The sequence below is a fragment of the Pseudorasbora parva genome, chromosome 7 (genome assembly GCF_024679245.1).
Source record: "Pseudorasbora parva isolate DD20220531a chromosome 7, ASM2467924v1, whole genome shotgun sequence".
In the NCBI taxonomy this organism is placed as follows: Eukaryota; Metazoa; Chordata; class Actinopteri; order Cypriniformes; family Gobionidae; genus Pseudorasbora; species Pseudorasbora parva.
The window spans coordinates 39,860,373-39,885,255 of NC_090178.1; the positions used below are offsets into that span (position 1 = coordinate 39,860,373).

Genomic DNA, 24,883 nt, shown 5'->3' on the forward strand with positions numbered 1-24,883 from the left:
TGTGTGTGGCTCACAGCAGCTTCCTAGTGTGTGCTTCTGAAGCTTTTGCCATTTCACCTACACAAGTCTTCCATCGTTTCATCTTTCCTACAAACATGGAAATGAAGATAATGTCGGCACTTTTGTCTAAACTCCTCTCCTCATCATGGAAGCTTTTCTTGAGGCGACCTATTGTGGGCTTGCAGCTATAAAGGCTCAAAGCATAAGATTTGTCATGCTCCTGAGGCAGCTGTGCCTGTCCACTTGATGTTTTACAGAGCTGCTCTGTATTCAGCCTTTACTTATTACACTGGTCAAAGCTGCTGTTTCCAAGAGGAGTTGGATTTTTAACAAGCGTCTGGATTATTGGGCACCTCTGCTATCCTGCCGCTTTTTTCATCGTAACTTCACCTTAAGGCCATAGATGTCCAGAACATATCATTGCCAGAAGGTGGATTTATACATGAAAGTAAATCAAAGTCTTCCATGTTATGATCTAAATTATGTAGGCTGATGGGAAATATCACAATCTCCTTGTAAATGGTTCACTTTGTCTTTCTGAAATTAAGTTCAGCATCAACTGCCATCTGAAAATATCCAGTCCCTTGCAGTTGGATTGTATTTGTGTCCAAATACAAGTCCAGCTCAAGTGCAGCCTATTGTCATCTATACTCTATACATCTATTCCATTTTCATGTGTATAAACCAGCTTTTATCTATTTACTAGTGCTGTCTTTACAAAAAATAACTAATTGTGCATTGTTATTAATCATAATTAATAACATTTTATATTGTAGTAATTTTTATACATCATACTAAAGTAATACATTTATAAACATGGTGTATTTTAAGTTTGTTTAATATAATCTTTTTACTAAGTACTATAAATGAGTTATATCATTCACCATTATTGCTACTGTCTCTATAATTTTTTTCTCAGCTTAAGCCATCCAACAATACAGTATAATTGAAAGCAATTATTTTTAAACATCAGCTTCAAAATATATACATTTTCATTTTATCTGAACTTAAAACAATCTTCACAAACTATAAATTGTATATGCATAATCAGCAAATTTTTCAAAACTATAAAGCTTACGAAAAAAGCATGGGAAACTGGCAAAAAGGAAAAATGGCTTAAGCGATGTTGGACGCAGCGTAAGCATTTTGAACTGCAAGAGGTGTTACACTTTCTGTGCAAGTTGAATACGGAAGGCGGTCTAGAGGAAGCTAGCAGTCATTTACCTGATGGATTTCTTGCATAAAGATTTAAATGCAAAAGAAAAGACAAACTATCACCAGGAGTTGGCTTTTTGTGTTCATACATCAATCCTTTTTCCAAAACATGTTTTTGTCTTTTGTCTTTGTCTATGGTTACTATGGTAAGCCTGTAAGTGTTTATACTTTAGACCTATTAGGAAACATGCGTTTCGTAAAGCTGCAGTAAGGAGTTTTTAAAAAACGTTGACTTAGCCTGAAAATTTCTCGAACTCACAGGTCATTCGCCCTTGCTCTCTGCTGTGCTACAGCCCTACCTCCACAGCTCCTCCTCATCACAACGGAGCCTGCCGTGAACGCACTCCTCAGATGAGGAATTCACACCCACAGCGACTTCGAGGAATGAAACAAATCAAGCCGGGATACTTACATTTACATTTAATCATTTAGCAGATGCTTTTATCCAAAGCGACTTACAAAAAAGGGGAGAGCAATAGAAGCAACGAAACAAACAAGGCCAACAACCTGTAAGCTGTAAGAAGTCTCAATTAATTAGCACGGTATTTTTTTTTATTTTTATATATAGCCATCTACAATAGCCACCTATAACAAAAACTCACGTATGCAAAATACCGAACACTGGATTTTGATAGCCATGATAACAACCCATTAGGACTAAGGCTGTTGCCCCAACTGTTGTCGTTAAGCAGATTCAGTGGCCCAATGGGTTGGTTTTGTATGGCATTCTAGCTAAATGCGCAGCAATAGCCATTTACAACAAAAACTCACGTACGCAAAATATAGAACACTGGATTTTGATAGCCATGATAACAATATGATACTTACTTGTCAAGCAGTAATGTTGCTAACTCTGCATCGGTTTTTAATCCTTTCAGGACATGTAGCTCACTCCACCTTGGAAAAACCGCTCAAATATTTACCCTTGTTTTATTTCAGGCTCTATCTAATTATTTCTTTTTCTCTTTTTTTTATCATCATCATCTGTCTTTTTCCGTTTACCCGTCTTTATTTTATGAGCAGGTGCCACTCGAGGAATTGGCAGTTTGGATTCTTTGTCCACCATAAGCAAAGCTGCGCCGCAACGGTGATCTTGAATTCGAACTCCTGTACGCGCTGACGCTGTGCATGAGAGGGGTGTAATCAGCGCACACACGAGCTTGATTGACACTGCTAAGACACTCCTCCTGGCTCTAAATGGTTGTTTCTTACCAGGAGCGGTGTATTTCTGCAAATGGCAATAGGACCACTTGGAGGAGCCAGAGGAGCACAGATTAGCAGTCTCATATTTTACTGTCAGGACATAATGACAGGTTTAACAAATATGTCAAAAATACATATTTAAAAAAGTTAGCTACTGCAGCTTTAAATATGGCACAATCATCACAGTTTATTAGATGCTGTCCCGCAGGACCTGCATTCGGTCTTAAAGGGACAGCGTCTAATAAACCGTGATGATTGTGCCATATTTAAATCTGCATTAGGTAACTTTTATTTACATTTACATTTAATCATTTAGCAGACGCTTTTATCCAAAGCGACTTACAAAAATGGGAGAGTAATAGAAGTAACGAAACAGACAAGGCCAACAACCTGTAAGAGCTGTAAGAAATCTCAATTAATTAGCACAGTACACAATTTTTTTTTTTTTTAAAGACATCTACAACAAAATCTCACGTACGCAAAAATGCCGAACACTGGATTTTTGATAGCTATGATAACAACAATATATATATATATATATTAGGGCTGTCAAAGTTAATGCGTTAATAGCGCATTCTAAACCAAAAGTGCAGTTATTGCCTACATAAGCTACCATATTTTCTGTGTAACTTTTATTAGACTCCAGAAAGAAAAGTGCGTTTTTTCACTGAGCACATTCTCTGCAGTCTGAGCACGATGCACTGCAGCTCACTCTCATGTCTGAGGTAAATCATTAACACCATCAACGAATATATGCCCATACAGTACACGTGTTTTATTGAACTAAATACATTACAATCGGCTAAAACCATAGGCTAAAACGAATGCACAGGTTACTTTCCTGAACAAACGTGCTCCTGAGTCTGTGTTCTTCACACTGTCCACGTGAATCACGGCACAGTTCGGCGCGCACACGCAAAATACCGGCAGTTCAATAGGGAATGCGGATCTCTTAAAGGGGCTGCACTATATTCTTACTCGTGGAATATGGACCTCCTCCAGGAATGGTGTGGATCTGGTGCGCTCACTGGTACACATTACCAAATTTTCATACGAACTGTGCCCTGCTCTGAATTAAACTGCCAGTGTTAAAACTCCCTTGATATTCTTAAAATGAGAGAAATCACTACTTACTCTTAATTTTTAAGTTTAGGCTTAAGAGACTAATGAGACTAATCTATGACTATTGATACGTCTAGTCTTCATGCTGTATTGATTATTATTGAATAAGTATGGTTTCAATAATAATAAATGTACATTTGCATAAAGCATGCATATTTGTCCATACCCATGTTGATTAGAGTATTAAAAACTTAAGATACATTTACAATTGCAAAAAATGTGCGATTAAATTGCAATTAATCGTGAGTTAACTCATGACAATCATGCAATTAATCGCAATTAAATATTTTAATCGATTGACAGCCCTCTCTCTCGGTTTGCAAATAGCAAAAATTTTAACACATACAGTCCCTGACAAATGTCTTGTAGCTTATCTATTTTCTAGAATACCTGATATTAACCTGATATTAACTTAATTAATTAATTGGTGTTAGAAATAGCTCATATGAAAAGCTAAAACCCTCCCAAATGATGTTTAATAAACTGGAATAAATAATTTTCATAGAAAAAAAGATTTATCATTTAATCAAGACAGAAAGGTCAAATTTTGGCAAGACAAAGGTTTTGTCGCCTATACAGAAATTGAACAAATTTACTGCAAATACAAAAATATGTCAGCAAATTAAGTTGTGGTGCTGTGAGATCCAAATGTAATATCTTGTATGACTTCCATGAGCTTGAAGGACTGCATCCATGCGGTTTGGCAAGGATTCATACAATTTATTGATGAAGTCATCAGGAATAGCTAAGAAAACAGTCTTGCATGCCTCCCAGAGTTCATCAATATTCTTTGGTTTCGTCTTCCATGCGTCCTCTTTCATCCTACCCCACATATGCTCAATGATGTTCATGTCTGGTGACTGGGCTGGCCAATCCTGGTCTTGATCTTGATCTTCTTCGCCTTGAGGAACTTTGATGTGGAGATGGAAGTATGCGATGGAGCACCGTCCTGCTGCAGAATTTGGCCTCTTTTATGGTTGGGAATAAGAGGTAGCTAAGATTTCTTGGTATTTTAGACTATTGATGTTGCCTTCCACCCTGCAGATCTCTCGCACACCCCCATACTGGATGTAACCCCAGACCATGATTTTTCCGCCACCAAACTTCACTGTTTTCTGGGTGAATCTCGGATCCATTCTGGCTCCAGTAGGTCTCCTGCAATATTTGCGGCGACTGTGGTGTAATTCAACAGAAGATTCATCTGAAAATGCCGGGCGGCAGTGGCTCAGTGGTTCATGTAGGTTGTCTACAAATCAGAACCAGGTTGGTGGTTCAATCCCCGGTTCCACCTGACCAAGTGTCGAGGTGTCCATGAGCAAGACACATAACCCCAGCTGCTCCCGACGAGCTGGATGGCGCCTTACATGGCTGACATCGCCGTCGGTGTGTGAATGAGGGAGTGAATGGGTGAATGTGAGGCAAAATGTAAAGCGCTTTGGATAAAAGCGCTATATAAATGCAGTCCATTTACCATTCCATTTGAAAAATCCACCTTCTGCCAATTTTCCAGCGTCCATCCTTTTAGCAGGCTGTGGGCCTTGCCAAATGCCACACGGTTTTTCAATTGTCTTTTGTTTAGTGCTGGCTTCTGGGCACTGATTCGACCATGGAGGCCATTTCGAGACAGAATCCGACAAACTGTTCTGGTTGACACAGGGACTTCAGGTGACCAGGTCTCGTGGAGCTCTGCTGCAGTGGAAAATGGGCTGGCCTTGGATTTTCGAGCCAACAAACGGTCCTCTCGAGCAGTTGTCTTGCAGGGTCTGCCTGACCTGGGCTTGTCAAAAACGTCTCCAGTCTCTTCAAATCTTTTTTTTTATCCTCTGTACTTGACGCTGAGACACATTGAAGGTGTCTGCCACATCAGCAGTGGATCTGGTCTTCAGCCTCTTGATAATCAAAACTTTAGTCTCAGGGTGAATCTTAGGCATGTTTGCAGAGGCCTAGTTGCAGTAGATGTGAAGGTCTAGTGTACTGGGGTTCTTTTTATACACACCTGAGACCTAATTGATCCATTATTAGTCACAGGTGAAGCTCATATGACAAGGTGACCCTTATGTCTTATGAAAGAACACTTATGTCTTTGCAAAAATTGACTCAATGGGCTTTAACAAGCTGTGAATATTAGAATACTTTTTGAAAGTTTAGTTTTTCACTGAAACATTATCACAAAAGCTGGTGGGATTAAAATGAGCCATTTCTTGTAAAAAAAAATCTTGATTAGAAATATATTTCAGCGGCACTTTAGGTCAATTTGTACACAAGCGACAAGACTTTTGTCAGGGACTGTAGTTTACTATTATTTTTTACAGTGTTGTGGCAAACCAAAAAAAAAAAAAAAGAAAAAAGAAAAAAGAGACAAACCAGAGCCAATTGTTTTTGTAAAGATTTATTTTCTTGCAAGAAGAGTTATACATTCATAGAGCCATCTTGAATGTCTGCAAAGTACTACCTGAAGACACAAAAGAAACCACAAGCACTTATATATTACCCCTAATATATGAACAACCCTTCTCAGTAGTTAGCCATACAAGGTAAATGTGAGAAGCACAACAAACAAATGGTCCACATCTGTCTTAATATCTTCCCCCACCAATGTTTGTGTTAAGGAGCATGATAAAGTGCAAAGGTCAGATGATACTGCTGTGATGAAATCGTACCCCAAGTATGGTAAGGAGGTTTTACAATTGGTCCTGTTGAACAGGCAGCCAGCATGAGAATGTGATTGTGGTGTTGGTTGGCATACATTTGGGAGGCAGATGTAGATTTGACTTTGTGTGTGAAGTTTAAATATATGTGGCTGCATTTAGCTGTGCCTATGTGTAATTTAATCAGAGTCTTCAAACTATTTGTCCTGCAGCCCCCTGACTGTTAATCGCTCTCTTTTTTTTGATCCAAGCAAGAACCTTATTCATCCTGACAGTCACACAGGGCATGAAGCACAACCAAAAAAATTCCTTCCATAAATTTCTTCCATAACAGTAATTTTACAAAGTTTGGAATCAAAATGATATTTATGGACAGATGGAGAACCTGTTGTATTGAGCCTATGCTGCTTCCACACTGCATACGGAACGTACAAAGTGAAAAAACAAAAAAAAAACAGTATGTGTGAAACGGGCATACCCAAGACAAACTACTGTGATTTTAGTGTTACATTATACACTGCTTTTGCACTAGTATCAAAGTATTAGCAATGCCAATTCTCTTCATCTTGTCCTGGCTTGGTTTTGTGTTTTTCTTCCCAGTAGTAAAGGATTTTCGGATTACACAGGAACACAGATATGGCCATTTGCACACACAACAACTGCTGTCAAACCATTTCTGTTTGGGCAAACCTGGTTATGGTTTATTACTGCTAATAATGCAAAACTTTCAGTTTGTGCGTGTTAAAAGTGAAAGTGTCACAGTTTTGCCTAAATCTCAGTAGCAGTTTCCTTCGTGGTGTGCAAGGCTGTTTTTGCCATTAGTGTGTTTTAGTACACACATTTAGTACACTTCCTTCAGAAGAGTCATCCGACCATCTCATGCTTGTGTGTTTTGACCTTGATCCGTGACTCATTGGTCTGAATGTGTGAACCTGTCTGTCCAGTAGCATCTGATCCTGTACGGAACAAATAGTGCCAACAACGTTTGGTTTTTATCAGTTATCAGTTGTCCTATTAGTCCTATAGGTCCACAGAGGTTCTGCTGTGCTGAACAGTTGCTTGAGGACAGGTGCATCACCTGAATATTTCATGTCTCTACTTTTTGTTTTTATCTGAGATAAATGTAATGGAGAACTGTTTTTCAGCTCTTGTCAGTCTTGCATAATTTATTTGCATTACAGACTGGTACAGTACATACAGTCACTGCTATCCTCTAAGGGACAGTGCTTCTCTTTAGACAGCTGTTGTTATTGCACACACTTTTTTCTTTGTCGTTCTCTTTTGCTACTGAAGATGTCAGATGTGTCTTTAGTGTTATGAGCTCCAGTTCTTTCTTACATTGCCATTATTTTATTTTTTGCATTTGTTTTTATAGAACACTTATGGTACTTGCATCTGCATTCTAACAGTTATGACATAAAAGTCCAGCAGCACTGGGACTTTTTTACTGTGTTTGTAAAATATAAATTTGGATTCATTTTATGTGTAATTTTTTTTTAGGTTAGTTTACACTTTTAACAAATTGGATATGTAAATCAGTTTTACTTTGTCCATGTGGACACCACTATCATCTTCCAGTCTTGCTGAACTAGCAGCGTCTGCTGTGCTGAGTGCAAGAGCTTCCCAACAATAGCCTTGGCCTCAATGACACGACCAATCAGCTTCCTGCGTCTGAGCTGTTGCCGTGACACTGGAGGGGACAGGCCAGGGCTACAGTGTTTGGGACATCACTACAGATGACTCACAATGCAATGAATTGCATACATACAAAACCTGAGGGCATGCTTTGTATGCAGGTTAACCACAGTGGCTATGGCAATTCTGTCAGAATGTATGAACTCACACCTGACCTGTTCATCTCACTGTATCAGAAATCATTCATTCAGTTTGTCTCCATGATTATGGCTTCAGAGGTATTTCGGTAACACTTTACAATAAGGTTGTATTAGTTAACATTAGTTAATGCATTAGTTAACTTAAAATAACCATGAACAACACCTCTGTTCAGCCTAAATCCTTGTTAACGCTAGTTAATAAAAATACAGCTGTTCATGGTTTGTTCATGTTAGTCAACAGTTCATTAACAAATGCTAACAAGATTTTAATAATGCATTAGTAGATGTTGAAATGAACATTAACAAAGATTAATAAATACTTTATAAGTGCATTCATCATTAGTTCATGTTAACTAATGTAGTTAACTTATGTTAACTAATGAACCTTACTGTAAAATGTTACAGATATTTCCATACATTCATGAATTTGAACACAGCCATAAGAGTGTGAGTTTGTTTCGTGCAGCTGCCATATTGAGCTTGATAAACAATAGCCGTGTTTCCACTTGTCACTTCCAAGGGATTGATTGGGCCTGTTTGGGGCTTACTCGGGCCCAACTGCCTCATCTCTTTATACCAGACTATTTGATATCCATATTTAGCTCTGCTAAAATAAAACAAGTCTGGATTTCTGGGTACTTCCTGTTTCTCTAAATGAAAACATAACTGGGTTAACACTTTATGACCCGAGACCAGTAGAGAAAAATGAAGACCAAGATATAGGAGTGCAATTAATTCAAATAAAAATTTACTGAATAATAGTTTGCAGTTTCAACAGCAGAATCCAGCTTCAATCTCACAAGGAGTTCGTAGGCCGCGCTCCCTCTCTTACCGTCTCGTTACCCCGCCCTATCGTGCATACAATTGTTCCAACAGTTATACATAGTTATACATAAACTATATATATAGTTTTCAAGGTCTATCCACGTCATTACTGCAATATGGATGGTTCTGATTGGCTCAGAGAAAATGCAGTCATGGTACATTTTCACACGTCAGTTAATCTGATGCACGTCTCCATAGACATGTCACTTGTTGATGCTTTACCCCAGAATTTGGCCCGTAGTGACCTTCCAGGTCTGGAGCAGTCCACCCATTTCTTAGAATGTCCATTCTCAACACTGATCTGTAACACAGAATACTGCACACATACAAATATACACAGTCTCTCCAAGGTTGGAGTTGATTAAGCTTCAGTTGTAACTAGAATGTTCCTCAAAACATACTGATAACATGTACGTTCTCTCAGTGAGCGATACAGACAATAGAACAGGCAATATTCATCTTGACACTTTAGTGTTCCAGTAAAAGGAAATATAAAATATAATATAATAAATTAAATTAAAGACAAATCCATTTTTCATTTCTGGAACCCAGGCTAAGTGAGCAATCTCCTAACATTTTAGGGGTGTGTAATACCAAAATCCAAGCACAGAACACCTCATTGCTATCAAGTGTTTAGTGACATCACACATCTCTTGGCCAGACCCTCAGTCACTCAGACACAAAAAACAAACTTTAGAAAACAAGAAACAATCGGGTTCTCTTGGGCAAAATCATAACTGGAAAGAATCATTATAATAATATAGCAAGATAAATATTGATTAAGGCTTTCATTATGAATTGAATTTGTGTGTGTGTGTGTGTGTGTGTGTGTGTGTGTGTGTGTGTAAATCTTTTGCTAAAAACATTTAAGTTCATTTTCTCATCAATGTACACACAGCACCCCATATTAACAGAAAAACAGTTACTGACATTTTTGATTAATTAAAAAAAGAAAAACTGAAATATCACATGGTCCTAAGTATTCAGACCATGTGCTGTGACCAAGTGGCAACCTCCCGCGATCGGGGCGGCAGTGGTTCATGTAGGTTGTCTACAAACCAGAAGGTTGGTGGTTCGATCCCCGGTTCCACCTGACCAAGTGTCGAAGTGTCCATGAGCAAGACACCTATCCCCAGCTGCTCCCGACGAGCTGGATGTCGCCTTACATGGCTGACATCGCCGTCGGTGTATGAATGGGTGAATGTGAGGCAAAAATGTAAAGCGCTTTGGATAAAAGCGCTATATAAATGCAGTCCATTTCCAGTCCATTTCCATCTCTCTTGAAGCCAATACGGAAGTAATGTAAACTGCAATTCCTTAACTGGCCGCTAGAGGCAGGCTCCAGAAGGGCCCCATGTTAAAATTCTCAACTTTACAGCAGAATAAAACATGTTTACAGCCTGGTACAAATTGTGGTTTTTGCCTATACGGCTAATTTTGATCTTCATGACAACTGTGAGGGGGGTGAATTTTTTTATAACTCATTTGTTTACGTTATATAAAGCCTTAAAATTCTGCATAATTAAGGGTGTGGTTACAAGTGGATAGCCATTTATCTGCCGTCTATAGTCATTGCGTCACCTCAGCTCCGAGCACATCCTGCCTTTTTGCCCATTTTCCGTTATCCGGGAGTGACACGCGATGACTCGCTCACAAGATAGCAACGCCCAGCTCGCCCATACTTTAAGCTTCAGAGCGGCTTATCGGAATCCTATGGGTGACGTCACGGACACTACGTCAATATTTTTTTTACAGTCTATGGCTGTGACACATATTTAACTGCTGTCTATTTCTTCTGATCATCCTTGAGATGGTTTTACACCTTCATTTGAGTCCAGTTGTGTTTGATTATACTGATTGGACTTGATAAGGAAAGCCACATCTGTCTATATAAGACCTTACAGCTCACAGTGCATGTTAGAGCAAATTATAATCATGAGGTCAAAGGGACTGCCTGAAGACCTCAGAGACAGAATTGTGACAAGGCACAGATCTGGCCAAGGTTACAAAAATAAAAATAAAATATTCTGCTGGACTTAAAGGGTTACTTCAGTGATTAGCATATGGCTTTGTATCAGTAGAAACCCTGAAGTACATTCAAATCATTGTGCTTTCCCCCCTCATATCCCCCTGAGACAAGAGATTTATGCATTTTATTTCTGGAATCATTCCTCCTATGATGCAAATTGACAATATTTGCATCATAGGAGGAATGTTTGGCCAAAGGCTAAAGACTACAGCCAGCAGAGGGAGCCATTTCCAAATGGAAGACATTTAGGACAACCAAAACCTTTCTTAGAGCTGGCCGTCCAGGCAAACTGAGCTTTCGGGGGAGAAGAGCCTTGATGAGACGGGTAAAGAAGAACCCAAAGATAACTGTGGTTGAGCTCCAGAGATGCAGTTGGGTGATAGGATAAAGTTGTAGAAAGTCAATCAGCACTGCAGCCCTCCACCAGTTTGGGCTTTATGGCAGAGTGGCCCGACGGAAGCCTCTCCTCATTGCAAGATGCATGCAAGTTTGTTTAAAAACACCTAAAGGACTCCAAGATGGTGAGAGAGGAGATTCTCTGGTCTGATGAGACCAATGTAGAACTTTTTGGCCTTAATTCTAAGTGGTATGTGTGGAGAAAAATATCACCTGTCCAATACAGTCCCAACAGTGAAGCATGTTGGTAGCAGCATTGGTAGCAGCTCTTCTCCCCCGAAAGCTCAGTTTGCCTGGGTGTTTTTCAGCTGCAGGGACAGGACAACTGTTTGCAATCGAGGGAAAGATGAATGCAGCCAAGTACAGGGATATCCTGGATGAAAACCATCTCCAGAGTGCTCAAGACCTCAGACTGGGCCAAAGGTTCACCTTCCAACAAGACAATGACCCTAAGCGCACAGCTAACATTACAAAGGAGTGTCTTCACAACAACTCTGTGACTGTTCTTGAATGGCCCAGCTAGAGCCCTGACTTAAACCCAATTGAGCATCTCTGGAGAGACCTGAAAATGGCTGTCCACCTACGTTTACCATCCAACTTGACAGAACTGGGGAGTATCTGCAAGAAGGAATGGCAGAGGATCCCCAAATCCAGGTGTGAAAAACTTGTTGCATCTTTCCCAAAAAGACTAATGGTTGTATTAGATCAAAAGGGTGATTCTACTCAATACTGAGCAAAGGGTCTGAATACTGATATTTCAGTTTTTATTTTTTAATAAATCTGCAAAAAATGTCAACAATTCTGGGTTTTATGTCAATATAGGGTGCTGTGTGTACATTAATAAAAAAAACAAAAAATAAACAAATGATTTTAGCAAATGGCTGCAATATAACAGAATGAACAATTTAATGGAGTCTGAATACTTTCCATACCCACTGTATAACAATAAATGGCTGAGGCTACAGGTCCAAGGTTATTAGCCCAGCCCGGCCTGGCCCGGCCCGTTGAAATCACCAGCTTGCACTGGCCTGACAGTGGAAAAACATCTAATGAGACTGTTGATAAGGACTAGGAATGCATTTAGCATGTTACAAAAATAATATTATAAGAGCACCACAGTCCTCTGATAGCAGCTGCCATTCCTGCTGAACATCAACACATTACAAAACAATAAGGAAGAGGCACATTTGTCCGGCACATCTTATCTGTGCTAATCATGATCATCTCACATCTATTGTGATGAGGAACAGTCCTCCAGGCTCTTGACTTTTGTGTGTATCTCTGAAACACTGAGGTCAATCGGCAACTGCTTTTATGCAATTAAAACAGAGGATGACATATGGCAGAACATTGCTTGGCTAGAAGGCACAATTGACCAGAATAATCTTGGCTGATGCTGGTCCAACTGTAATTGAGGGCTTTGTTTGTCAAAGGTGCTTCACTTTCAGACTCCGGTTCATACTGTTGTCAGTCTACATTAGGTCAGATTTTTGGTTATTTTGTAAATTAAATGGGTTAATTAGGTGCATTTTGTGGGTAAAACTGAACTGTAGTTCTGGGTATTTCTCTACAGGTCCTTAAAGGGTTACTTCAGCAATTAGCATATGGCTTTGTATCAGTAGAAAGCCTGGAGTAAATTCAAATGATTGTGCTTTCCCCCCTCATATCCCCCTGAGACAAGATATTTATGCATTTTATTTCTGGAAAAATTCCTCCTATGATGCAAATTGACGATATTTGCATCATAGGAGGAATGTTTGCCCAGAGGCTAAAGACTACAGCCAGCAGAGGGAGCCATTTCCGCATGTTTTGAATCTGCGCATGGGGGATGGGAGATTACACTCAGCTTGCAGGGAGAGCTCAGCTCGCAGCTACAGGCACTTGTTTAAACGGAGCTATGGTGAGCAATGTAAGTCTTTTAACTTCTCAAATTAATTTCTATGAAAGTTAAGCTTGCAAAGGCATGATCTGAAACGCGCCAGACTGAACTCGCGTTGTGAATGTATGCCGCGTGTTTAGTCGCAATTACCTCAGCTCTCATCACTCGTGCAGTTAGAGCTCAGTGCTGTGAGACTCGCGCGGTGACTCACTCATTATATTGAACAGACACGTTCAGTTTTTAATTGTAGTGTCTTCTCTAACTCCATCACAGTAATCAAGTTGGTGGCTTTGGGAATGGCCTCACAGGGCAGCGAAGCATTCTGGGAATTGTAGTCTTTCATCCCCATGGGACAAAAATACATTTTCTGTTTTTTCTCGGTCTAGGAGGCACCAAATTCAAAAATAATTTCACATTTCTGCTGCATTGATGACCGAGTTTAAATACAGATTCATCTTCCCAGCGCTGAAGTACCCCTTTAACCCTTAAAGACCTAGAACATTTCTGGGGCACCTGACGTACCTCTACTTTTCTTAGTTTTTTCTCATTTGTTCTGCCAGTTAGCATCAAGTGCCATATATAATTTTAAACAGGAGAACCTGACGTTTCCATCTAGATCATTTGATGTCCCAATTTTTCATTTATTTATTCTGAGAACGGATTAAATTAATATAATTTCAAGAAAAACGCCTGCGAAAATGTGGTATTTTTACTGTGAACTCAAACAGAACTTCAAGTTTGGATTTTTTCCTTTAGAAAGTTAGACTTGGTTGTTTTAGACTTCCAGATGTAATTTTGTCTACATGTAACAATGTTAACAATGTAACCTCTGCAAGTTATAGCCATTTACTATAATATTATTCTAGGTGTTTCTAGGTTTTTGGGTAAAAACAGGTGTATTTTATTTACTGACAATGTGTCCTAAAAAGTTCAAAGAGTAAATAAAAAAGATTTTTATATAATAACAACACTGAAACAAAAATTTTTCTTCAGAGAAATATATTATAATTTGAACATGAAAAACAAATGCAAACAATGCAACAAGTTGTGACCAACAATCTGCAATAAAATATACTGAGGTTACGTTTACATGTGGGTGGCTATTTTCATAAACTGACATTTCAACCTCTCCGCAAATAATCTTCTCAAACACAAATTGAGGTAAATATACTGAGTTTAAATGGTGTAAAACACAAACTACATACAAATAGAGAAATATACTGACTTTTGTGTGCTGTGCTATATAGAAAGCGCTCTGCATGCGTTTATTTCTGTTGTTTTCATGCATGCAAATTGACACTAGGGCTGTGTGATATGGACAAAACACTAATCCTATCACAATTTTTTTTGTTTTTTTTGTTTATGATTTCGATTTTAATTACGATTTTGACACAAACATGCTTTACAGTTATAAATGCATTCTGTGTGAATTTGAAACATATTTCCAAAGGAAACCAATTAGAGCTTTATTGAAAAGTTAACACCTCTCTAGAACAGAAAAATGCCCTAAATAAATAAAATATAGATTTTATAGATTTTATTATAGGCATTTATATAGATTTTATTATAGGCAAGATAAGTCAAGAGTTGATTTGAGAGGCTAAATTGATTAAACATGCAGATCACTGTTGGTCGCTGGCCGTCACTTAAAAAAAAGTAAAACTTTAATTTAACAAACAAAAAACTGCTCTAAACATTTTTCTAAATGAACTTAATAAAGAAACGAAACAAAATATAACTATTTTGACATTAAAAACAAAACTGAACTATTTTAATGGCTGCAACAATGTAAAACAAAAACAAAAAAAACACGGGCTCCAGTCGGACTCGGGCCGACATTTTTGATAAGCTGTCGGACACAGGCCAGGCTATGGCATAAATAAAATACATACATTTGACATTACTGAGCTATGTGTTTAAAAGTAGCCTATTAAAATGGTACAATTGCATTGCAACGTTGGATAGCCTATCACCAACAAAGTTAATTCCATACTTTTAACCCCTTTCCTGACGAGGGAAAGGGGTTAAAAGTATGGAATTAACTTTGTCTCAATAAAACTGAACAAATCTTTATAAAACTAAACTAAACTTTTTCAGAAACTATCAAAAATATGCCATTACAAAAGAAGAAAAACACATTGAAAATGAAAAAAAAAAATAAACGCACAAATGTAACAGGATATTCAGTATGCTTCATTCTTTGTTAATGTTTTTCAAAGATTTGTTTTCGCAAATTGTGGATTGTGAATGCATTGCCAAAGATTTTGCTTACGTTTCTCAGTTTTTCATTTGCTGTTTTGACACAAACCTTTCGTGGGGGTGGGCTTAACAGTGATCTACTCTGATTGGATAAAGAGCTTTTAATGCACAGGTGCTCTCTGACCTGCGCATATTGGAATGATCTTGCGGTGCTTTGTATTAGTTCGTAAAGATACATTTTTTATACAGTTCAGTTCTGTGGCTTGTCCTTCAAGGGAGATAAGGCTGTGTGCTCAGGGATTGATAGCAAGACACAGCTGCCCATCCATCCATCCATCCATCCATCCATCCATCCATCCATCCATCCATCCATCCATCCATCCATCCATCCATCCATCCATCCATCCATCCATCCATCCATCCATCCATCCATCCATCCATCCATCCATCCATCCATCCATCCAGGTGCGTGTCCGGTAATGGAGTGACTTAGACTTTTCATCCAATTTCATATTCAGACCGTTCATAATCCGCAGAACTTCACTAATTTGACCCGTGATGGTGTCTACTCTTTTCTGCGCCTCCACAGTCTGTGCTGAGATGTTACGGTTCAGTTCATCGATCTGTGTCACTCTGATCTAATACCTTCAGTCGGTCATACACATCCACGAAGCACCCTTTAATTTCCACAGACAGCGGTTGGGTGAATTTGCTGGCAGCTATCTTACAAATCTTCCGATATGTCAGGGCAATCCCAAGGCCGAGGAATAGGGACCCTGCTATCAAAAATCCAAATATGAATAAGTCCTACACATCCTCCACGGACAGGGCTTCCAGGCACAGGACTTGCCAGTTGTTCCAGGTGTCATGCATGTAGCCCACTGCGAAGGTCCTGTCCGCGCAGGTGGGTTGTCCAGGTACACCCTTCCTAACTGGGAAAATCTTGTCAATCGTGCTGAGTGACCAGTTAATCAATTCCATTTCAGTATTTTCAGGAGTCTAGCAAGCGGGGTCAGATAGAAAAAAAGTTTGACAAGACAAAAAAGAGCAAGATAACACTGTGTGCTTCAGAAACAGCCTTAGTCTACTTATTCTAATTCCTTACACATACTGCTTGAATCTTCCATAAAATAATCTTTCATGAAGTTTAAAAAGGTTGAAACAAATTATAAGGGTGTTTGCAGTGGGCTGTTTGCATTTATTTAGAGATGCACAATATATCATCATATCAACATATCATTATCGGCCGAACATTTTAAATTTTTGATGTTATCGTTATCAATCCGATAAGAAAATTTGACTGATATATCAATCAACTTTATTTAGATAGCGCTTTTACAATGATGATTGTTTCAAAGCAGCTTCACAATGTCAAACAGGACAATATTGCAACAGAATTAGATTTGGCTGTACAGTCGTTCTGGAGAAAACAGTGATGTTATCAGCTTATTTTAATTTATCATATAGCGACAATGTTGGCAGATCAGTATAATAGTTTACAGTTGATTTAGATATTCTAGGTATTCTCAACTGGCCAGAGTTTTGAGACTGCAATAGACATGATGGAGTATAATGTGTTAAGAGCTCGATCAAGTAATAATAGGGAGCTAAACCATTTAGTGTGTTGTAAGTAATAAGTACGATTTTAAAATGTATCCGATGTATAATAGGGAGCCAGTGTATGGAGGACCAAACCTGCACAAATTAAAAATAAATAAATGAATTAATGAATAAGTAAATAAATGAATAATTAAATAAATATACACAAATGAAAATTTATAAAAACCTAAATAGATAAATAAATGTGATAATAGGAAAATAAATTACAGAATTAACGACTTGATAAAAAAAGATTCATTTTTCATCAAATAAAATGTTATCTTTCCCTTTATTATTTTCTGCTTTTATAAAAATATATATTTTTAACTTTTATTTATTTGTTAATTAAATGTAACTTATTTAATTTATTTTTACATACATTTTTATATTTATGCGTTCATTTATTTTTTACATTTATTTTTCCCACATGCATTTATTTTTACATTTATTGAACGATTGATTCATTTCTTTTTCTTTTTCTGTGTGCAACATGGAAATGAGGAGGGCGGTCCTTGTGTAGCTTCAGCACATCATTGGTTGAGAGCTCACCAGTCTATGAAGCTCACGGACGCAGAATCAGACTAGCTGAGGAGAGTTGTGAGTAAATGACGGCCGCATAGTTTGGCCGCATGTTTCCCGAGTCACCAGCGAGTGAGAGGTCGTTGATAACCCTTGCTAATGCAGTTTCAGTACTGTGGTTTTGGCGAAAACCAGACTGAAATAAACCAAAACTGTTGTTGAGAGATAGATGTCACTGCAATTGAGTGGCGACAACCTTTTCCATGATTTTTGAGACATACGGTAAATTGTAGCTTCTGGGCCCCCTGATAGAACATTGATGTGGCCCCCACCACCCTCCACTCTTATCATATAGGATATTAGATATAGGCATGGAGGTCCACATCTGGTGCCATGTAACCTAATATGTATTTCTTACAAAACAAATAAATACATGCAAATACATGTTTTTAACTGAACATCAGCAAAGATATATACATATCGATTTTGCTAATTTTATGTACATTTATATACAAATTTGATATAAATATCAGGCTATATCAAAATGGCACTAAGTGATTAATAACTTCTTATGAAACATTGCCTAAAGTCATCAATAAATTATTCAAGACAAAAATAAAGATTTTTAATATAATAAGTAGGCCTGCTGTAACGGACTGCACTGAGACAAAGGATGATGATCCAAGTGCAGTATTTATTGAAGGGAAATCGAGTTAAACGAGACGTCCTTCGCAGGACACACAGGCAGGAAGTATCACGTTGCTATGCCAACAAGTTCAGCCTCGTTGCGCTCTCAAGCCAGTTATATGAATGAAAATTATTTATAACTTGAAAATGACTATGAAATGTTTCTTGTCTTGACAGCAATGTGCTGTTCTAAACATTTAAAATTCACTAAACTGTTGTAATCCTGTTTACCACAACTATCTGTTTGAGGTAATAGAGCTTTAAAAAAATAATAAAAAGCTTGAACTACTTAATTTAAACACCACACCTACGCTCGCATGTATATCTGGCGGTGGTGCCGTTTTTTCATATAACAAAAAAATATGACGGATGTTAACGGAGACGCAAATAATTGTGGGTTATCTCTTTTGTGGGTCGCATTTGGAGTGTCCTACTCACTTTTTTGAAATGAGACGGCCTTATGACGTATGCACCCTTCGAATGCGGCCTCCGGAGGACGCAGCCTTCTGAAATGAGACACAGCTATAGGCTGAGGTAATTAGGTAAATGAGACACAGGTGTAAACAATGAGTGCTGATGAGTCAAGGCAAAGGATTATGGGAAATGTAGTCTATGATAGAATAACAGTCTGGGTTGGAGTGCCCTCTGGTGGTGATCATGGGCACTAACACTGGTGAATTGTGACACCTACCAGCAATATAAAATGTATTTCCAGTCAGTCGTGTCTAACAGCTTATTTCAACATTCAGAAATTATAGAATGCAGTCAAATGCAAAATAAAACAGCCTAAATTTCTCATTGTCTTCATTTTTGATGAAGATATGCAATTACATAATATTGTATTAAATAAAGCTTATAAATGTGTGCTTCAAGAGCAATGAGTTGTATTCACAATATCACAATATTGTTACTTGTATCACATCATAAGTAGATCTGTAATCCTTGTGACGAGCATATCCATTTTTCTGCATGTTATACAAACCAATAAACTACATAATAGTGCAAAAAGACGTAATTGTTCTTTGAGAGCGTAATCTTTCAGGTGGTGCGAGCCAGTATAGAGTAATGTGATGTACCACCAGGAGGACACGGATGACATCTCCTGTAGATTCCTATTCCTGCCAGTGTAATTTGGGCAGCAGAATAATTTGGGCAGCAGAATAATCAGGGCACTGCATCCCTACACGGACTGCACTAACCTACCTTGGTAAAGAACATCTTGATAGTCTAATTAGGGAGTTCTCCTGGACTCCCTCTTTTTTTCGTGACGATACTGGTATTTTTTTTTTACCAACATTTTCAGTCAGTCTCACTCCTACTGTAACTTCTACTTCAGCTGTTCTCAGAGCAGGCTCAGCTCGGATTTCTTGAGTGGGACTAGGACTAGTGGGAAATTAGCCTACATGTTTTTGTGGTTTTCATTGAATTTTCAGGTGCATACAAGCCGACTCTGTAGTATTTATATTTAATTTGATTCATAAGTGTACGAATATATAACAAAACTACTGGATTTATTTGGCACCCTGAGCAGTGGGGGCCCTATAATTGTGACTTTTACCCTACTCGCAACGGCCTTTACTTTTGTGTTTGTCACAAAAGACAACACTGAAATGCCTTCAGGGCTTAAAGGGTTAAAGCAGCTGGTGGCCACATCACACACTGACTGATACTTTTGATATTGACCCCAGCGCTGTTCAGGAACTTATTCCATCTCTGTTCGTCAAATGTCTGTTAAATTAGTTTAGATATACAATAGGGATGTAACAATACAGTTAGTCCAGGGTTCAATACATATCTCAGTTTTTAACCACAGTTTTCGGTTCGGTTCGGATGGCTTGTCACATCAGTTTTTTTGCTATTTTGTTCTTAAGCGATAGTAAAAGCAAAAGGTTAAGGAGAAAAAATACTCTTTTTTTTATTTCAATACTCTTTTTATTCAATACTTCTTTTTTACTTAAAATAATTGAAGAAACCTTACTTAAAACTTAAAACTTGTGTATATATTGACAGTATTAACACAGTAAGATGACTACTTAGTCCAGTAATAACGTGTGTGACAGGCTTTTAGTGCGCTCTGAAAAGTGCATGTTAAAATTAATGAAATGTTTAACCGGCAAGGCTTTAAAACGCTTGCAAATAATGAACTTTTGTGATTGTGAATATAGTTTTCCATGAGTATAACTCTACCAAAAGCATGTAATGTGAATGTATGTCGCGTTGTTCAGTATGTTGTTCAGCAGATTTATTTTTTTAATTAAATGCAAAACCGAAAAAAAAAAAAAAGAAAAAAAAAAAAATCACAAGCATATATTGAACTGTGAATGCCGTACCGAATGGTTCAATATTATATTGAGTATTGTGGCATCCCTAATATAAAGTATATCAATGGCTGATTGATTGACTGGGGCAGTCTTGGCCTAATGGTTATAGAGTCAGTCTGTTAACTCGAAGGTTGACAGTTTGGGTTTCTATACTTGGCCTTCACATCATGTCACTTTTATTATAGCATATCATGCATTTGATCACCATGTCAAACTAATGTTGATTTGTGATTTTTTTTGTTTGTTTGTGAATTATTCCAGGAAAGCTCAGGAGCAGAATAAGAAGGTGGTTGTAGCAGGATGTGTGCCGCAGGCCCAGCCCAGGATGGACTACCTTAAAGATCTGAGCATAATTGGGGTAAACACATGCTCACTCTGGAGATCCTTTTACTGTTTTATCTGATGCTTGTTAAAGCTAAATTTCTCATGTCAATGCTAATTTATTTCTGTCCACCTATTCTGTGTTGAAGTGGTGAATGAGTACTGTGGTAGTGCGATGTTTAGGAAGTGACCATGTTTTTTACTCAAGTTTTCTACCCACATTTGCATTAGTTAAAGCTAGAATCAGTCAACACGTGTGGGCGATGATTGTTTGCTCTCAACTGCACCCTTTTTACCGTTGGAAAAATCACCTTATGCAAATGGTGAGCCGTTTTGCATATTATGCCTGGGCCGTTTAGTCTCTCAGGATGTGAACAGGATGTATTTGTGGAGAACTAATCAGTGTGTTATATTTTCTAGAGAATAGAGCTCTCAAGCTTTTGGCCGTTAACTCACCAGCTGTTTGGGCTAACCCACTGGCTTACAGAAGCAGGCGTGTTTATTGAATTTGATTACATTATTTATGGTGTGCTGTTTAACATAGCATGATGTGGGATTACCACTAGATTCATGTTTATGAAGGAGACAATTCATAATGAACGGCCTTAGCCTAACCAGTCATGTTTTAATAAAACATGGATATGCAAATAAACAAAGTTGGATTTTCTTTATGCTTTAAAGACAGGTGAGAAACATGTAAACTGGATTTTAAATGAGCCTGTGTCTGGAGATGCGTTTTGTCGTGATGAGAGAATGTTTTTGTTTTGTTTTTGTTATATTTATGTGACTCTGTGAGGTTTGGCCTAATAGTGCAGCAGGATGATGAGCTTTCAGGTTGCTGACACTCTCCACACTGTTATACGTGAGCACACTGTATATGTTAAGTTGAGCTAGTCACACTGTTTACCTGCCTCAGCTGGGAAAATGAGGCTCAGATTGCTGTCCCACAGAGATAGTTTTCCAAAAAGCATCGACCCTGTCTCATGCTTTACTGAATCTGTTTATATCTGAGGAATAAGTTGAATGCCTCCTTTCAAACTTAATGCAGGGAAAACTATAGATGACAAAGCAACCACCTACAAAGTGTTTTTTTTTTTCAAAGAGAACTGTTTTACTTGAGCACCATGTCTGATGGTACCTGCTGATACAATATCACACAAGCAAGAATGTGTTATGGTTGTTAATCATTTATTTCGATTGTAATAGATTAGATTATAGAATTATTTTAAGTAATTGTACTCGTTTCATTATTACTAAAATAAGTTATTATAAATAACAAGGAACAGTACTTAAAAGCATTTTATATTGTGACAGTTATTTTTTTGTTCCAAAGTCCAAACAAAGCTATAGCAGAATGCTGCAACACAATCATGGAGTTTTTGTTCATGAACAAATCAAGTGAATGGATGTTTGTTTGTTTTATTAGTTTATTGTTCAAGTGCTGTGAGACTGAGTAGCACACAGATGGGCAAAGAATACTTGGTGTTTCAGATGTGCACCTAAATGGTGAAATGTACACAGAAATATGGTAAATGGACTGCATTTTATATAGCATTTTCAACAGACCCCAAGCGTTTTACATTTTGCCACACATTCACCCATTCATACACCGACAGCGAGAGTGTAAAGCACCATCCAGCTCATCAGGAGCAGCTGGGGTTAGGTGTCTTGCTCATGGACACCGCGACACAGCTAAACCGGGATTGAACCGCCAACCTTCTGGTTTGTAGGCAACCTACATGAACCACTGAGCCACTGCTGCCCCAATGAAAAAAAAAACCCACTTTTCCAAATATGGGCTGTACCGAGTCTTTCCGGAAAAAAAAGAGCACCTGGAGGCGTATAGTGTGGGCTGAGCTAAAGAATGACGAGCGCGCTAAGCGATGACGTCCTCAAGCGTGGAGAAACCCTTGCTATCGATCTCAGCTAATAGATATATGATACAGAATCACATTCGGAGGCTAAAATATATTGAACAGGAGAAACAGCAGCATCATGACGTCCGTCTCTGTGGTATGCACTGTATTTAGTGGGCTGTCAACATTTGTGTGTCTTTACTCGCAGTTTATGAGGACATGATTCGGTTTATGGACTATTGTATGCGACTAAACCTTAGCAGTAGCAAGCAAAACGGTTTTGCACGTCAGACTAGTGTAACGTTATATATAGAACAACAATGGAGTAACGTTAGCGCATTTGAATGACGAAGCACGCGATTGTGTCGTTTACAGATGTTTACTCACGTGACGATAAGCAACAGCAGAGACATTTGAAGCAGTTTTACTCACTGGCTGCTTCCAAAGCAGGACCGAACCTTTATCGCTGGGACCGCTCCGTCAAAAACACACTTCTTGGAGTGTGGAGGTCCACTTTGCGATGCGACTGAAGCGATGTTGTGAAGCTTCCCGTCATTTCTGCGTTCAAATCGGTTCAAATGCAGCGCTGCCTTCCCGGAATGCTGTGCTGAAGCGTTGAAGTCACTTGATGTCAAAGTGGAGGAATGAAGTGGAGCGCGGCACGGACTATAACCGACATAAGTGTTCACGGACGACTGGATCTGCAGCTGAGCAGTGTTTATGGGCGTGCATTTCCTCTCTCACTCTAGTCACACGCGCGCACCCTACCGGGAGATGAGCCTGTACGGCCCATACAAGGACCTTTCGTTCTATTAACGTCAAACCGAGCCATACTTGAAAAAAACTCTCCGAAACTTGTGAGAAACCGGAAGGAGTATTTTTGACAAAGAAATACTCCATCAAACGTCCAACATTAACAAACGTCTTTAACAGTGTAAAAAGCTCAGTATGCATGAGACAGCATTTCACCCCTAAAAATGAATTTTGTAAAAAAATATGTTACTCGAGTAAAATGAATCTGCCATGGTTGACTGAAAATCTCCGAAAGCTAATGAAGCAGAGACACTTAGCATTAAAGGACGCATGCAAGAACTAAAGAACTGGCTGCAAGCAAACTGATATGTGCAATGACAAAAGTCTCAGACTGGCTAAATAAATCTTCCCTGTCTTTTAATGTAATCAAGACAGTTAGCATGTATTTCACAGTACAAAAACACAATATGGTGAATCCAGATATTGTGTTTAATGGTGAAGCAATTACATCAGTGATGCATGTCAACTATTTAGGAATAATAATTGACCAACACCTGTCTTTTAAAAAGCAAGTAAGAAGAGTTGTAAATCAGCTCAATCAGCTGCATTACTTTTTGTTCATACTTTAATTCTCCCTCATTTGTCATACTGTGTAAAAACTTGGTCACAGGCATGTGCGACTACACTTAAGCCTGTGTACTCTATTCATAAACAAATTTTGAATGTACTAGACAAAAAAAAAACAACAACAAGGGATTATCATCATTGTACTATGTTGAGAAAGTTATTTATTTTTACATTTTAATAACTTTGTATTTTACACTGATGTATGCTTGATGTATAGAATTATCAATAATCTTGCTCCACCTCCTCTTAGGGGATGCCTGGCTCATAACAGTAGTGCCGGAGGGACTAGAGCTTCTGTGAGGGGAGATTTGGTACCACAGTTTAGAAAAACAACCTTTGGTCAAAAAGCTTTTTCGGTTAGAGCAGTGAGGATGTGGAATTCCTTACCCACAAACATCAGAAGTATTGACAGCTTCACCATTTTTACAATTAAGCTTAAGCAATGGCTACTATTAGAACATATTTGCAACCATTAATGACTGTTTGTAAATTCCTTGTTTTATAAATTACATCATGGATATGTAGGTTATTGTGATGTTGTACAGTGCCTTGCGAAAATATCCGGCCCCCTTGAACTTTGTGACCTTTTGCCACATTTCAGGCTTCAATCATAATGATATGAAACTGTAATATTTTGTGGAGAATCAACAACAAGTGGGACACAATCATGAAGTGGAACGAAATTTATTGGATATTTCAAACTTTTTTAACAAATCAAAAACTGAAAAATTGGGCATGCAAAATTATTCGGCCCCCTTAAGTTAATACTTTGTAGCGCCACCTTTTGCTGCGATTACAGCTTTAAGTCACTTGGGGTATGTCTCTATCAGTTTTGCACATCGAGAGACT

General features: G+C 38.3%; 1 protein-coding gene across 1 annotated transcript in view; it reads left to right on the forward strand.

Annotated features, from left to right (window-relative positions):
- cdkal1 (CDK5 regulatory subunit associated protein 1-like 1) overlaps positions 1–24,883 on the forward strand; it is a 394,373-nt gene that overhangs the window by 120,685 nt on the left and 248,805 nt on the right. Inside the window, exon 5 of the mRNA XM_067449825.1 lies at positions 20,739–20,835. Within this exon, the coding sequence (XP_067305926.1) occupies positions 20,739–20,835 (97 nt within the window). The remainder of the gene's footprint in view (positions 1–20,738; positions 20,836–24,883) is intronic.